Genomic DNA, 16,076 nt, shown 5'->3' on the forward strand with positions numbered 1-16,076 from the left:
GGGGGCGGGGGCGGGGCCGGGCGCGGCCGCGGGCTTCCCAGGCCCTGGAGGTGAACTGCTGGGGTTTAGGGCTCGCTGCGGGAGACGCCTCTTAAAGGGACCGCGACCCCGGGCTCCTGTCGGGCGCAGGGAAGGCGGCCAGAGATGAGGGCTGGAAAGGTGAGAGGGTCCCGGGGTGCGGATGGATGGGAGGGAGGCAGGTTCCCTGGGAATTAGGGGGTGAGGGCGGAGTCCACACTCACCTCCCCCCCCCCCCGCCCCGCCCCCGATGGGTGTGAGCGGCGAGGGGTGGCAGAACCGGGCACTAATTCTGCAGGGCATTGGACTCACCTGACGGGTACTTGCCGACAGACACCTGCAGCCCCTCTCCGCGTTAGAACTCCGACAAGCCCTCTGCCCCGCTGGAAAAACGGAGGCTTCCCCCACCCCAGCTCCCACCCGATGTAGAGTCCTCCAGTGGGGGGTCGGGGGTCCCGGGTCCTAGTTCCAGCCTCGACCGGGGCCTGTGGCAACGCCCTGCCCCCCGGCAGCACAATAATGAAGTAGGCCAGAGCTGGACACTTGTAACCAAAGCGGGGATCAGGAATTGCTGGTTCCAGGAGCCGCAGCGCTGCCTCTCCGCCTTACTCTTTCTCTGCGTCTTGTGGTTCTTAACGATAAATGATACACGAGGGGTGGGTGGAGCTGGGGCCCTGCTCCCGCGGGGTGGCTCTGCCTGTCTCTGGGGGCCTGGTGTGTAAAATGCTCAGCACGGTGAACACTTTGCTGTTATCATTGCGTTAGAGCTGGGGCTGGGGGGCGGGGATCTTTCCCAGGACGCGGGATGAGGCTGGGGGCCAGGACCTGGCAGCCCCCAAAGGGGCTCAAAGTGGAGTCGTGACGAGTCAAGCCGAGGCTCCTCCCCCTCAGGAATTAGTTGATAGCCTTTTGGACCCCAGCCCTGCAGCGAGCGACAGCCCAGGCAACCAATCAGGTGCGGGGACGGCTTCGGGCAGGGCTCCCATTGGCCCGCTCCGCCCCTCCAGGGACAGAAGGGACCCTTAAATAAGTGCCTGCTGTTCGGCTCCAAGCAGAGCTTCCAGGAACCCTGTACCGTGAGCTAGAGGCACGAGGTTCAGGGAGGGCCAGGGGTTGCCCGCAGCCACACAGTGCGTCTCAGCCGGACCCTCCGTCGTGTGCTCTGTGCATTCCCACCATGGCCTTCTGGACACAGCTAATGCTGCTGCTTTGGAAAAATGTCCTGTATCGCAGGAGACAGCCGGTAATGCCAGGGCAAATGGGCCAGGGCGGGGCGGCCCCGGTGTCCCCCACGGTCCCCCACTCCCCCGCCTCTTCTGCCCCTCTCCCAGATCCAGCTCTTGGTGGAGTTGCTGGGGCCTCTGTTTCTCTTCTTCAACCTGGGTGCCACTCCCACCCCCGACTGGAGCAACATGAGTGTAAGCCCCCCCCCCCCCGCCCGGCCAGGGACCAGGCCCTTTGTGGGGGAGAGGGGAGGCACTGGGTCACCCTATCCACAGGGTCCCGTGAGCGTCAGAGAGCGCGAGTCTGAGTGAGCACTCTGTCCGCGAGGGTGCAGACACGATGGGGGTGCAGGCAAAGCTCCCCACGCCCAACGTCCCCACGGGCCACTTCCCCAACAAGCCGCTGCCCTCGGCCGGCACCCTACCCGGCTCCAGGGTCTCATCTGCAGCATGAACGACACCTGCTTCCCGCAATCCGCGCCCGCCGAGCAGCCAGGTGTCCTCAGCAACTTCAAGGACACCCTGTGAGCAAGCGGGGGTGGGTGCAGCAGCCACAGGCACGAGGGTGTCTGCCGAGCCTCCACCTGGTGCTCTCTCTGCCCCCAGCGTCCTCTGGCTCCTGGCAGATGCCCACACCATCCTTGGGGGTGGGGGACGAGAGCCCACAGGATGCTGGCCAGCCTGGGAAAGCTAATGCCAATGTTGAGAGCGGCGGGCGGGGCAGGTGAGGAGGCCAGGGCCCTTTGGCCGGCAGGGATGCTCTCTGAGCCTCCACCTGCCCGGCTGTGTCACGGGCACAGGGCGGGAGCTGTCTCGGGCCAAGCTTTGCCTAAACTCGTGCTTCTGTGTGTTCCTCTCCCAGCCCGGCCTCAGCCAAGCAACCGGCTGCGGGACCACCTGCCCCTGACCACTGAGCTACTGGGGACACTGCTTCGAGAAATGAGATGGGGTGGGGTGAGACCAGGTGACTCTGGGATGCTGCCTTCAGGGGGGTCCTCAGCCTGACCCTCTGTCGTGTCCTCTGCTCAGCTCCCACCGTGGCCTTCTGGGCTTCCCCATCCTGGCCAGGGGCCTCTGGTTCCGGCTTCCGGGCCTTTTCCTGGGCTGTCCCTGGCTCCTGGAGGGACGAGGGACGGGTGCCCAGATGGGCTGTGTCCAGCATGGTGGTGAAGTGTCCGGCCCGTGCGACCATGCATGAGTCCACGTGCCTCTCGGAGCCTCCGTTGCCCTATTTGTAAAACGGGATCTTCGGGAGCTTGCAAACTGCTACACCCCCGGTGAGAATGCCATCAAGGTCATTATCGCCCTTGTGGGCTTTCTCCCCAGCAATCCCTGGCGTCTGGGCTGGACCAAGCCCGGGAGTCCATGAGGAGCTTCCTGGAGGCAGCAGAGAACGTGGCCCAGGAAGTAAGCGGACCACTCACCCTCCACCCCAGCTGGGAGGCTGAGAGGGGAAGCTGCCCGGATGGGGAGGTCCTGGGAGGGCTTGGGCAGAAGGGGCGAGGGAGAAGGTGCTCCTGGCAGGGTCCTTCCCTGGTCGAGGCTGGGTGGCATCCTTGGTGACCTCTCCAGCTCCTGGCACTGCCCGGCCTGGTGGAGCTGTGGGCGCTGCTGCGGAGACCTCAGGGGACTAGCCGGCCCCTGGAGGCCGTGTCGGAAGTCCTCTGCGGTGCCAAGGGCCCTGGCGTCCCAGGGGGGCCCTCCCTCGACTGGTATGAGGCCACCCACCTGAAGGAGTTGGTGGGGCAGGAGCCCGCCCCGGGCCTGCCCGACAGCAGCCTGAGTGAGTGACTGACCTCTAGTCTGGGAAGTGGGGCAGTGGGAATGGGGGCAGGGCCTCACGGTGCCCCCATCCCAGGCCCTGCCTGTGCTGAGCTGATGGGATCGCTGGAAACCCACCCACTGTCCCTCCTCCTCTGGAGGCGCCTGAAGCTGCTAGTCCTGGGGAAAGTGGCTTCACCAGGCGGCTCACGGCCCAGGTAAGGGCAGGAGTGGTCCTGGGTCCCTCCCTTAACCCAGGGAGGCTGTGCCAGGCCAGAGGGGGGGCCCTGACCCCGGAGGCTTCCTGAGATGGGTGGTGGACTCCAGGTTTTTGAAGAAGTTAGAGTTTCCCAGATTGCGGGCAGAGGAACAGAATGCACCAGTGCTCAGAGCCACGGGCTGGAGCAAAACAGGAGAGGTGGGCAGGGGTCCTTAGAGCAGGGGAGGGTCGAGAAAGGGCTGGCCTGGCATTTATCTTGGTGCCCACCTGCCACAGGGGAACCGGACCTTCTAGAAGCTGGCTCTACTGAAGGGCCTCCAGGAGGTGTGGGGTGTGCTGGGACCCCAGCTCTTCAACTACTTGAACGACAGTACAAATGCGGCCATGTGGCAGGTTAGGCCAGGTCGGAGGACAGCAGGTTCATCCAGGGCCTCCCTGGGCACATCATCCCTGCCCAGGATGTGGGGGCGAGTGTGCAGGCGGCTTGTGGAATCCAGGGGAGCTCAGGGAGGGGGACCCAACTTGGAGCAGTGCGCCATTCCAAGGAAAGCCTGAGGAGGGCCACAGCCTGGCCCTGCAGAAATCTGATGGCCGAGCTGGGCCGCGCCCTGGTGTCCCCGAGGAAGAAGCGCCGCCTGGCCCTGAGGTTCAGGGGAGGATCCGGGCACCCAGGCCCCACACCCAGGCCCTTCCTCAGTGTGTGACCCAGGACAAGCTGGAGGTGGCACCCTCAGAGGCAGCCCTGATGGCGCGGGCCCTGGAGTTGCTAGCGGAGCACCACTTCTGGGCCGGCATCGTCTTCTGGGGCCCGAGGGACCTTTGGAACCCCGCACAGCTCGCAGGCCCTGGTCACCCGCGCATCAAGATCCGCATGGATATCGACGCCTTCGCGAGAACCAATAAGATCAGGAATAGGTGGAGCGTGGTGGGCGGGGCCATCCCTGCCTAGAGCCTGGGATGGGTGGAGCCCGGGACCCCTTGGGCCAATTGGGGTCTACTGTGTGTGGGGTCTCCGTGGGGCGTGGCCCAGGGCTTCCGGGGCAGGGGCAGCACCTCGCGCTCCCTGGACGAGATGCAGGCGGGCACAGACTCGTGTGCTTGAGAGTTAAGGTGGTGATGGGCAGGGCCGTGGGGCTCCCCGGCCTCTCCCCGCAGCCCACCACCGTGCCCCATGCAGGTTCTGGGACCCGGGCCCGGCTGCTGACCCCTTGACAGACCTGCGCTATGTGTGGTGTGGCTCAGCGGCACCGAGGCCCGTGTAGGCCTCTACCCGCAGCAGACGCCCTCCCCGTGCTACGCGGATGACGCGTGAGCGCCCCCTCCCTGCGCATCCACCCCCCTTCCGCCGCCAGATCTCGGCTCGGGCTCCGTTTGGAACATTCATGCGGTCGAGGCTGCGAGCCACTGGTTTGGAAGGACCACTCCCTGTGACCTGTAGCGGGAGGAACCGGGATCCCGGAGGGGCTGGGGTCCCCGGGGGCAGGGAGAACGCGGCCTGTGAGGACAGCTGGGATCCTAAGGCTGGAACAGGGGTCAGGGGACATCCGGGGCCCAGCTGCGCCTTTGGATCTCCAGTGCCCGTGGGGGCTGCTCGGGGCCTCTGGCCTCCACCGCAGCCGCGCCCCTGCCTCAGGGTCCTGCGTGTACAGAACCGGTCGCTGCCGCTTTTCCTGACGCCTGGATCCACTCCGTGGCGCCGGCGGTGAAGGCCGTGGTGCGAGGGAAGGAAAGGAGGCTGCGCCACACGATGCAGGCCCTGGGGCTCGGCAGCGCGGTGCTGTGGCTCGGCTGGTTCCTCAGCTGCCACTCGCCCTTCCTTGGCAGCACGGCGCTGCTCGTGCTGGTGCCCAAGGTGCGCACGCCTCGGCCTTCCCGGCTGCGGGGTGGCTGCGCGCGCGCGCGCGCGGGCCCCTGGGCAAATCCCGGAGCCTGAGGAGCCGTATTCGCCCTTCGCAGCTCGGGGACCTCCTCCCCCATAGCTACCCGGCCGTGGTCTTCTTGTTCTTGGCGGCTTTCGCCGTGGCCGCCGTGGTCCAGAGCTTCCTTCTGAGCGCCCGCTTCCCGCGCGCCAACCTGGCGGCGGCGTGCCAGGCCTGGCCTACTTCGTGCTCTGTCCGCCCTACGTGCTGTGCGTGGCCTGGCGAGACCGGCTGCCTGTGGGTGGTCTCTGGCTGTGGTGAGACCCGGGGTGGCCGGGTGCGGGGGGGGGGGGGGGCCCTGCGCTGCGTTTGCTCGCTGACGCCCCTGTCCCCACCGCAGTCTTCTGTCGCCTGTGGCCTCTGGGTTCGGCTGCGAGAGCCTGGCGCTGCCGAAGGAGCAGGGTGAAGGCGCCCAGTGGCACAGGGCGGGCACCGGGCCCACCCCTGGCGTCTTCAGCCGGGCCCAGGTCTCTGGAATCCTGCTGCTCGACACTGTGCTCTATGGCCTCGCCACTTGGTACCTAGAGGCCATCTCCCAGGTGGGGTAGGGACACAGGGCAGGGGCGTACCTGCAGAAGGGTGGCCGGACTGAGGCTCTTGGCGAGCCGGGGCAGGGCTGAGGGGCCGCTTGGTGCCTGGAGGCCGTCCTGGGCGGCTCTTCCTGGCATCTAGGCCCGGGTGGCTGCGTTCGAGGGACGGCCTGAGGCAGGCCGGGCCCTCCCACCTGGATGCCCTGATCCCGGGCACGTGGTCAGAAGCTGGCACACCCCAGGGTGATGAGCTCAAGGGGTTAACAGAGCACCGCTCCTCCCAGGCCAGTATGGGATCCCCAAACCGTGGAACTTTCCCTTTCGGAGAAGCTATGGGTTTGGGCCTTGTTCTCCCAAGGGCTCCACCCCGCCTCCCACCCCGAAGGACCCAGAGGGTGAGGCACGAGGAGACCTGATGGCCGCTTCCCTGTCTGTATGCCCCATGTCCCCCAAAGACCCAGGTTCCTACAGAGCCCGGTCCTCTGCACACCTCCACCCCCCCAGGCTCCGTGGGGCTCCCCTAATGCCCACAGGCCCCAGCCCTGATGGGTCCCTGACTCCACGGGCCAGCGTTTGCGGCCTCCCGGGTCCCGCAGAGCCCCCCCCCTACAAAGGGCTCCCGTGGTCGAGCCTGCCCTCCTCCCGCGGTGCCGACAGAAGAGGTCCCACCCGGCTGGATTCCTGGGGTCTCCGTACGGGGCCTGGAGAAACGCTTTCCTGGCAACCCCCAGCCAGCCCTGCGTGGGCTCAGCCGGGACTTCGGCCAGGGCCAGATCACCACCTTGCTGGGCCACAACGGAGACGGCAAGGCCACCGTGCTGTGGGCGGTTGCCACTGTCCTAATTTCCCCCCGGCCTCAGCTGGCACATCTGCTCAATGGGAGAGGTGTCTGGGGTCTCCACAGGGAAGTCGGGACGACCCCCAATCCACTTGGGGTACATGGCGGATAGACAACCGTGTTCTCTGAGCCTCAGTTTTCCTCCTTTATAGAACGGGGACATAACACACCTTGAGTCTGGGCACACAGTAGGTGCCTTTTAAGTGCTTTTGCTCCTTCTCTGGGGGTCTCCGTTTCCTCCTCTGAAGGGGCAGCTGCTCTGAGACCCCTTCACCCCCAGGTCCCTACCGTGTGGCCTCTTTCCACCCACTGGTGGCTCTGCCCGCATCCTGGGCCACGATGTCCAGTCCAGAATGGAAGCCGTCCGGTCCCACCTGGGCGCCTGCCCGCAATACAACGTGCTGTCTGACGTGCGTCTCGGCGGGCCCGGGGGTGCAGCGTCAGGGGTGGCGGGGCTGGGTGTTCTTGGGGCTCTGCCTGCCAGGGGGGCCGTTGTTCCAGCGCGTGGCTGCAGGCTGACCTTGGAGGAGCGCATCTGGGCGGTCGGAGGGCCTGAGTGCAGGAGCTGTGAGCCCCGAGGAGGCCCGTCCACCGCAGGACGTGGGGCTTGTCCCCACGCGTTGTGCGCAGACCCGCCGCCTCTCTGGTGAGCCCAGCCGGGGAGGAGCATCCGGGTCGGTGGAAATGGTGCTGGGAAGGGGGTTGGGACTTTACCCCAAGGGCCGTGCGAGGCCAAAGGAGACACCGGATCCGGGAGGCCCAGAGGGGCTAGGCACGGAGATCCAGGGGGTGGGGAAAGGGGGCGCGGGGAAGGGACGCAGCCCTGCCCAAGACTGAGGGGACGGTGCTGGGACCCCCGCACCTGCCTCTGCCCAGGTGGGACACGGCAGAAGCTTTCAGTGGCCATCGCCTTTGTGGGCGGCTCCCAGGTTGTCATTCTGGATGAACCCACGGCTGGTGTCGACCCTGCTTCCCGCTGCAGCATCTGGGAGCTGCTGCTCAAATACCGAGAAGGTAGGAGTTGGGGGAGGCACGAGGTTCCCCTAGATTCCGATTCAGCGGCCAGAAAATGTTTCTCACGAAGAAGTGCTTGGAGTGGGGTTTTGAGGGATGAATAGGAGTTGGATGCCAAACAGGGCAGCGCGGCTGGCGGGAACGGGCTGGGAGAGCCTGAGGGAAGGGCCAGTGGGGGGCTTGACTCAGGGCAACAGGCTCCGTAACTCCAGCCCGGACCCCTGACCCCATGTGAACTGCGGGCCCGATCTCCGGTCACCTCTTGCCCTCCGGTGCTTAACCCTAACCTGCTCTGCCTGCAGAGACAGGTTCCCGTGGGTCACTCCAGCCCCTTCCCCGAGGACAGCCGGCTGCGTCCCCGGTTGACGCGCCCCCGTCCACCCAGGTCCCGCCCACCTGCTGTCGCTCGTGCGGTGCCTGGTGCCCGGGGCGCGACTGGTGAAGGAGTTGCCCTACGGGTCTCCCCCAGCAGCACACCCCGGGGAGGAGGCAGGGCACACGCAGAGGGCCCCACGGCGTCTTGGGCGCGGGCGACTCCTGTGGGGTCCCGGGCTGAGCCCCCGCTCTGTCTCCCCAGGTCTTCCCGAAGGTGGTAGAGGCTTGCGCTGCAGACGTGGACCCAGAGGACGCGGCCACAGGTCCCTGTCCTTGACCCCGCGCCTTGATTCGGAGTTAGACTTGACTTTACGGCGAGGCCCCAGCCTTGGTTGCATCTCAAGGCGCAGCCTCGACCTCCACCCCTGATTCCCGACCGCCTCTGTCTGCAACCCAGGACCTTTGTCAGACCCTCGGCTGAACGGGGACCCTCAAACCTGAACGCACCCCTGATGGCCCCACAGATCACCAGCCACAAGCGGCACCTGGACGCGGGCCTCGCTCCCCCAGACGTGACCTCACGGCTCAAGGTTCTGCCGGAAGAGTCGGCCCTGGAGAACGGGGAGCTAGGTGAGTTGTCCCGCCTCGAGTCTGCGGTCCCTCCCTGTCCCCCGGAGCCTGCGCACTGACCCTTCCATCCCCCTCAGCGGCGTCTGCCCCGGAAACACGGGTCCTGCAGGGCTTCGGGCCAGACCCCGCGGGCCGGGGACAGGGCTGGGCGCTGACCCGCCAGCAGCTCCGGGCCCTGCTTCTCAAGCGCTTTCTGCTTGCCTGCCGTGGCCGCCGTGGCCGCCGTGGCCCGTTTACGCAGGTGAGGGGGAGCGGGCGCCAGAGGAGGGCGCGCGGGCAGCCCTGGGTGCCTGTTTTCTACTCCCGTCACCCACTCAGCGGTGAACCCGAGAAGTCTCCCCCAGTCTGAGCACCTTTACTGAGAGCACCGGGGAGCCACGGATGGTTGTAGAGCAGGAGCAGGAAGGGTCCCGGGCAGCCCAGGGGGTGCGCAGGGAGGGCAGCTGCTGGGCCCGTCCTGCAGATGGTTCTGCCTGTCCTCTTTGTGGGCCCGGTCCCGGTGCTCAGTCTCCTCGCGCCTCCTGACGGGTCGGAACCTGTCCCGACTTCCTGGTCAAGACCCACCCCCGCCTGGTGCGCCAGGGGCCAGCCGCCACCTGCACGCGTTCAGTTTGCCCAGAGGAGGGGGCCGGCGCTCCGGACGGCTCTCCGTGGGGGGGCCGCCGCCCCCCCCCCCCCCCCCCGCATCTCCCGCAGCCTGAAGACCAAGAAGTGGGTGAACGAGGTCAGGTGAGGAGGGCCGTTCCCGCGCCCCCTGCCCACCCGCTAGGAGGCTTTCCTGCCCCGCCCTCCCTGAGCCCACTGCCCCGCAGGTATGGGGGCTTCTCCCTGGGGGGCCGAGACCCAGGCCTGCCCTCAGGGCAAGAGGTGAGCCACTCAGTGTGGGGGCTGCCGGTGCTGCTGAACCCCCGACCCGGCGGGGCCCCCTCGACCGTGTCCTGAGCAACCCCACAGCCTGGGCTCACGGCCCGGACACCGAGGACAGCCTCAAGGTGGGCGCTCGGGTGAGGGGGCGGGCAGGTGGCTGGTGGGGCAGGTCTCACCGCGGCGCTCTGACCCCTCGGCCTCGACCCCCCCCACCCCCACCCCCACCCCGGATCTGGTTCAACAACGGGCCGGCACGCCGTGGTGGCCTTCATCGGCAGGGCCAACAACGCGCTCCTACGTGCCCACCTGCCCCCAGGCCCTGCCCGCCACGCCCACAGCATCACCACGCTCAGCCACCCCCTGAACCTCACCAAGGAGCAGCTGTCCGAGGCTGTGCTGAGTCCCCATGCCCCGCCCCCCACCTCGGCCTTTCTGCGCTCTGCCACGCCCCTGCTGAGTACGCGTACAGTGGCTGCGGCTCTGTGCTCGCCAGGCCCGGACAGCGGGACGTTGTCAGGCTCCCCCGGCAGCCCACGCATCCTCCCCGCGTCCGCTGGGACCCCACCTCGCGGTCTGCGCGTCTGCCCGGCCGGCAGCCCAGCCCCCACCGGCCCCACACGGCCCTGCTCGTCTCCCCGCCTGGTGACCAGTGCGTGGATCCTTGTCCCGTCGGCGTGGGCCGAGGTGTCCTCTGAGGCGCCCGTGCGCCCTTGCCCGCAGGACGGCCGCCTCGGTGGACGTGCCCGTCTCCACCTGCGCGGTCTTCACCGTGTCTTTCGTCCCAGCCAGCGTCACCCTTGTTCTCATCGAGGAGTCGGGCCTCTGCAGTTTATGGGGGGCCCGCCTCCCACTCTTCACTGGCTCAGCAACTTTCTCTGGGACGTGGTGCGGGGAGTGCTGTTGGGGGGGGAGGTCCGGCTGCCTCTCACCGCTGCCCCTTCCCGCCAGGCGCTTGTCGGGACGGTCTGGGTGAAGTCTGGGGATCTGGGAGACTGCGCCTCTGGCCACCTGAAACGCGGGGGGTTGGGATGGGGCCCAGGGGACCTGCAAACTGATGGGCGTAACTCCGCCTCCAACGCAGTTGGAACTACCTGGTGCCAGCGTGCGTGGCGGCGCTCACCTTTCCGGCTTTCCAGCAGAGGGCGTACGCGGCTCCCGCCAACCCACCTGCCCTCCTGCTGCTGTTACTGCTCTGCGGGTGAGGCCTCCGCCCCCCTCGGAGCCCGTTCTTGCCGCCCTACCCCGACGCCTGATGCCATCGAGGGAGCCAGGGCTCTGTCCCAGCTCCCGAGGACAGAAGAGATCCGAGGTGGTCCCAAGTGGAATCTAATTTAAGGACATGCTGAGGTGGCCTTAAAAGCTCATCCTGTCCTGGGGCACCTGGCTGGCTCAGGGGGTAGTGTGTGCGACTCTTGACCTTGGGGTCGTGAGTTCAAGCCCCACGTTGAGGGTAGAGATTACTTTAAAATTTTTTTTAATGTTTATTCATTTTCGAGAGAGCACAAGCAGGGGAGGAGCAGACACACACACACACACACACACACACACACACACACACACACACAATCCGAAGCAGGCTCCAGGCTCCGAGCTGTCAGCACAGAGCCCGACGCGGGGCTCAAACCCACGAACTGCGAGATCGTGACCTGAGCCGAAGCCGGACGCTCAACTGACTGAGCCACCCAGGTGTCCCAAGGGTAGAGTTGACTTTAAAACAAACAAACAAAACAACTCTTTTGTCTTTTGTTTCTAATTTTTAAAAGTTTTTTATTTTTTTAATTTTTTTTTTCAACGTTTATTTATTTTTGGGACAGAGAGAGACAGAGCATGAATGGGGGAGGGGCAGAGAGAGAGGGAGACACAGAATCGGAAACAGGCTCCAGGCTCCGAGCCATCAGCCCAGAGCCCGACGCGGGGCTCGAACTCACGGACCACGAGATCGTGACCTGGCTGAAGTCGGACGCTTAACCGACTGCGCCACCCAGGCGCCCCTAAAAGTTTTTTAAAGAATTTTATTTTACAGCGAGAGGGCGCAAGCAGAGGGAGAGGGAGAGAATCTAAAGCAAGCTCCGCACCCAGCGCAGAGCCCCATGCGACCCCGGGGTCGTGATCTGAGCCCAAAACAAGACTTAGACCCTTAACCGACTGGATACAGAGGACTCCCTCTTAGGGCTACTCAGCCTGCTGTCTGGGTGGTTACCTGGTGACCCCTGTTGCCCCCTCAGCTGGTCGATCACGCCAGTCATGTGCCCAGCACAGCCTGTGTGGTGCTCACCTGTGTCAACCTCTTCGTTGGCATCAACGGCGGCACGGCCACCTTCGTGCTCCAACACTTCTCTGGTCGGGTGGCGCTCTGCAAGTCTGGGCCTCAGCTCCGGACGCACGTCCCTCTTCCTGTCCCTGAGCAGAAGCTGCAGGAAATGAGCCACATCCGGAAAAAGGGTCTTCCTGGTGTTCCCCCACTTCTGCCTGGGCCGGGGGCGTGTGGACATGGCGTGAGACCAGGCCGTGGCTGACGCCTTCGAGCGCTTAGGTGAGAACTTCCCTCGAGGTGGGGGAGTGCCACCCAAGTCGATAACGCAGGGTAGGGACAAACAGCAGCTCCCAGGAAGGGAACTAGAGGGTTAGGTGGCCCCAAGTTTGGGCCAAGTTAGAGATACGGCAAAGTAGTCGTAAAAGCTACTTACGTCCTGGGTCATATCACAAGAGGTCCTAACAAAGGAGATGGTAATACCACTGTGGCCTGTACCAGTCAGACCTCAGTTGAGTGGCCCATTCAGTTCTCTGTCTTTTCCCTTAAAAGCCCGAGGTGACCTGGGTGGGGATGGGCCCAGAAACCAAGCACCTCCCCCGTGACCCCATTCCTCCTTCCTGTCAACACAGGAGACGGGCAGTTCCAGCCCCCCCTGCACTGGGAGGAGGTTGGTAAGAACCTCTTGGCTGTGGTGGTACAGGGGCCCCTCCTCCTCCTCCTCATGCTCTTGGCGACCACCTGCTGCCACGGTCAGTGGGGGCTGGGTAAGGGTGGGAGGGTCCGGGGCTGGCTCTGGGCCCACTGATCTCTCTCCCGTCCTCAGACCCCAGCTGAGGTCGCTGCCCCCCCCCACCCCGGGGCAGGAGGATGAGGAGGTGGCCCGTGTCAGGAGCGGGTGGCCCGAGGGGCCACCGAGGGGGACGTGCTGGTGTCGAGAGACCTGACCGAGGTGGGCGCAGTGCTGGGTTGGGGGCTCCCGGTGGCCCACCCACCCTCTCAGGGACCTGAACACCTCCCAGGCGTGCCGTGGGCAGAGGGACGCCAGCTGTCGATCCCCCCTGGTGAGCTGAGAGTCCAGGGTGAAGGTCCTGAGGCAGGGGCAGTGAGGGGCTGCCCTACTGTGCGCCCACTGCCCTTTACTGAACAACTGAGCATAGGTGCCCGCGTGCTGAGCAACTACTGACTGCCAACGCTTGAGCCCCTGTTTCGGGCCAGCAAACGCTCGTTAAGCTCCTACTGCATGCTTTTGCTTACCGAGTCCTACTGTGTGTAGTAAGGTCTTGGGCCCTACGGAGACCAAGCCGATGATTATTGAGCACCTATGGGGTGGGGTGCCCACACACGTGGCCGCGACGTTAATCGAACACCTACTACGTTCGAGAGCGAGTGGTACTGCTGAGTCTGAGGTGTGTGTGTGTGTGTGTGTGTGTGTGTGTGTGTGTGTGTGACCCGAGTAGTGCTCACAGCCGGCATTTATCGAGCACGCGCTTTGCACCAGTTCACATCCACGCAGCTGCTTGTGCAAGCCCACGTGCTGAGTGCTACGTATCGGTCACGCGCGGGGGGCGGACGCGGCTGGAAGCCAGCGTGGAGCGTCGGTGTCGGTCGCAGTCGTTCCGCACTCGCTGGGTGTCTGTCTGTCGGGAGCCGTTCCGCTATTTACGGAGCGCTTGACAGGGCACCTGCCGCCGCCGGAATTGTTTAAATTCATCCCGCGTGCCACCAACCGTTCCCGGCTAAGTGACAGCATTATGTTCATCTGCTCGCCCTCGGGATCTGCCCCCGGGGAGCCCCCTTGCCACGGCCGTCCTGCAGAAACTTGGAACCCCACCCCGGAATTAGGGACAGTGGGGCAGGGATCTGAGACCTTGCCGAGTGCCGTCTGCGGGGCACCCGCGGTGTTTCGGGCCCGTGGGAGTGAACGGAGCAGGGAAGACGTCCACATTTCGCAAGCTGGCGGGGGACGCGCTGCCGGTGGTGGTGAGGCTGTGCCGGCTGGCTACAGGTGAGCGGGCTCGGGCCCCCAAGCCTGCGTGCGTCCCCACGCGGCGCTCTCCCAGGCACGACCGCCCACACCCCTGCATGTGGACCGGGCCCTGAGACGCCCCCCCACCCGTCTCTTACCATGGTGCTCCAGGGTGGGTGAGCCTTGAGGCCCCTGTTTGCCCCCCCCTCCCGCGAGTGGCCAGGGCCTAGCCAATTCCCTGAGCCCCCTGTGCCCCATCCCCCATTGCCAGCATGGCCGGGAACCTTCCGCCGCGCACCGCCACAGGGGCTAATGCCCTCAGTCGGACGCTGTCTTCGAGCTGCTGGCCGGCCACCAGCACCTGGAACTCTTCACCCGAAGCTCAGGTTCCCCAGGTGACCTCCCCCTCCCTCCTTCCAGGATCACAGCCCTACCCTGGCTCCCTTGGCCCTGCCCCGAGTCAGGGTCCGCCTCTCTCCACTCGCCCCCCCCCCCCCCCCCAGCTCCTGTGCTCTGTACCTGCCCCCTTCCTACCGCACCTGACTTTCCCCCGGCCATGACCCCACCGCCCACTGAGGGCTTCCTGGCCAGGTCACATCCCCCCTCTTTCACCCTGGCTCCACTCTCTACCTTCCCCCATTTTTACCCTAGTCCCCCTCCCGTGGCCGGCCCCCCGCTGTGGGGGCGCCCCCGCGCCGCGCGGGCGGCCACGCCCCGCGCCCCCCCCCCGGCCCTGCCTGCCTCCCGTGCCGCCCCACAGACAGCGAGCTTGGGCCCGGCGGCGCGCGTGGGGCTCCTGCAGTTTCGGACCCACCTGCGGGCACCTACAGCGGAGGCAACAAGAGGAAGCTGGCGACAGCCGTGGCGCTGGTGGGGGACCCGGCTGTGGTCTTTCTGGTGCGTGGGGGCGGGCCTGGGGGAGAGGGCTCGGGCTCGGCTGATGAGGGCATCGCCCCCTGAAGCCCCGAGGACGAGTCCACCACGGGCACGGACCCCGCTCCCGGCGCTTTCTCTGGAGTAGCCCCCTCCCGGCCGTGGCGCGGGAGGGCCGCTCCGTGGTGCTTACCGCACACAGGTGGGTCCCCAGCGCCCGCGGCCCAGGGTCAAGGTGGGCCAGGCCCCAGCGGGAGGCCGTCAGAGCTGGAGCGGCCCCGACCTTTGGGAGGAGGGCACGCCGGGGACGGTGATGCCCGGTCCCGAGGGCCCGAGCGGGCTGGGCTGGGGGGGGGGGGGGAGAGGCGGGGGGGTGGGCGGGCCCAGGTGGCCCCAGGTGGCCCCAGGTGGCCCCAGGTGGCCCCAGCCTGGCGGGAGCTGACGGCGCCGGGCCCCGGGCTGCAAGGGAGAGTGTGTGGCGCTCTGCACGCGCCCGGCCATCACGGTGACGGGCGGGTCCGCTGTCCGGGCGGCGCGCAGCCCCTCGAGAGCAGGTGAGCGGGGCCACAAGAGCGCAGACACTGCCACGCGACGCCCACCTGGCTCTACCCTGAGCGGAGGCGAGGCTCGAGGGCTGGCGGCGGGGCCGAGGGTGGGTCCGGGGAAGGGGCGGGCCCGGGAGGGGAAGAGGGCGGGGCCTGGAGCGGGCGCTGCCCGAGGGGGCGGGGCTAGGGAAGGGATGGGCCCACAGGCGGGCGAGGCCCGGCGGGAGGAGGGGGGCGTCCGGAGGGGCCAGGTCTCGGGGGGCAGGGCCAGAGTGAGGGGGAGGGTGGTGTGGGCGGGCCTCGGGCGTGTCCAGCAGCCCCCCCTCCAGGCCCCGCCCACCCACCCACCCATCCGGGTTTGGCGCCGGCCACACGCTGACCCTGCGGGGCCCGCAGCGCGGTCCGAGTTGGCGGAGGCCTTCGAGGCGGCCGCGTTCCCGGGGGCCGCCCGCGCTTCCAGGTGCCGCCGGGAGGGCGCTGCGCCCTGGCTCGCGTCTTCGGAACGCGGCGTGCACTTCTCAGGGAGCCAGACCACGTTGGCGCGGGCGCCCCCGGCGCCTGGACGGGGCTGAGGATAAGTGGGGCTGGGGACCGGGCCGGGGGGGGCTGACCGCCCCTCCGGCCGCCCTCCCCCAGGTGCTCCTGTACTTCTCCAAGAACCAGGGGGAAGAGGAGGGGGACGGGTAGGAGGCGGGAGTGGGGCAGGCCTCGTGCCACGCCCACAGCACCCCGACTCCTCACTGGGCTCCTCGAGGACCCTAGCACCTCCTGTGTGGGGTTGCTGGGAGACTCCGGCAGCCCAGTCGCAGGCTCTCAGAGGATCCATCGCCCTGGAGGAAATAGAGAACTCATGGGGTGAAACCGCGCGCGCGCGCGCACGTACAGGCTGCAGGTCAGTCCAAACACGGCTCTCCATATGCGTTTGGACACTGGCCCCTGTTCCCCGAGTGTCCCCCACGTGTCCCCCACGTGTCCCCCACGTGTCCCCCACGTGTCCCCCGACACTGGTGCAATTTTGTAGGGTACATGTGAGAGTCTGGCTGTGGCCGACTGGACCCCCAGCTCTGGGGGCCTCTGCTGGACTGGGGACGGGGGATCTCACA

At 66.8% G+C, this 16,076-nt stretch overlaps 1 protein-coding gene across 1 annotated transcript; it reads left to right on the top strand.

The window, feature by feature from the left end:
- Nucleotides 1-501: 501 nt before the first annotated feature.
- ABCA7 (ATP binding cassette subfamily A member 7) lies at nt 502-15,660 on the top strand. The gene is given in 56 exon segments (XM_040461699.1): nt 502-1,261; nt 1,350-1,398; nt 1,401-1,436; nt 1,625-1,666; nt 1,669-1,765; nt 1,848-1,896; nt 1,899-1,965; nt 2,104-2,190; nt 2,271-2,419; nt 2,568-2,648; nt 2,814-3,024; nt 3,100-3,192; nt 3,195-3,220; nt 3,499-3,625; nt 3,681-4,137; nt 4,400-4,448; nt 4,485-4,896; nt 4,899-5,074; nt 5,179-5,308; nt 5,311-5,388; nt 5,469-5,685; nt 5,939-6,066; nt 6,212-6,220; nt 6,329-6,491; nt 6,790-6,921; nt 7,024-7,047; nt 7,049-7,155; nt 7,386-7,523; nt 7,909-8,012; nt 8,101-8,162; nt 8,377-8,468; nt 8,546-8,709; nt 8,932-9,160; nt 9,193-9,392; nt 9,395-9,459; nt 9,565-9,579; nt 9,581-9,730; nt 10,056-10,150; nt 10,153-10,234; nt 10,417-10,566; nt 11,578-11,770; nt 11,772-11,868; nt 12,219-12,342; nt 12,413-12,471; nt 12,474-12,554; nt 12,609-12,654; nt 13,488-13,682; nt 13,772-13,950; nt 14,316-14,452; nt 14,525-14,549; nt 14,552-14,738; nt 14,836-14,982; nt 15,303-15,358; nt 15,361-15,420; nt 15,423-15,508; nt 15,610-15,660. Coding segments are annotated over 56 exon segments (6,531 nt in total). The 5' UTR covers nt 502-1,195.
- Nucleotides 15,661-16,076: the final 416 nt, after the last annotated feature.

This window comes from Herpailurus yagouaroundi, unplaced genomic scaffold (genome assembly GCF_014898765.1).
Source record: "Herpailurus yagouaroundi ecotype Mexico unplaced genomic scaffold, PumYag 295, whole genome shotgun sequence".
Taxonomy (NCBI): domain Eukaryota; kingdom Metazoa; phylum Chordata; class Mammalia; order Carnivora; family Felidae; genus Herpailurus; species Herpailurus yagouaroundi.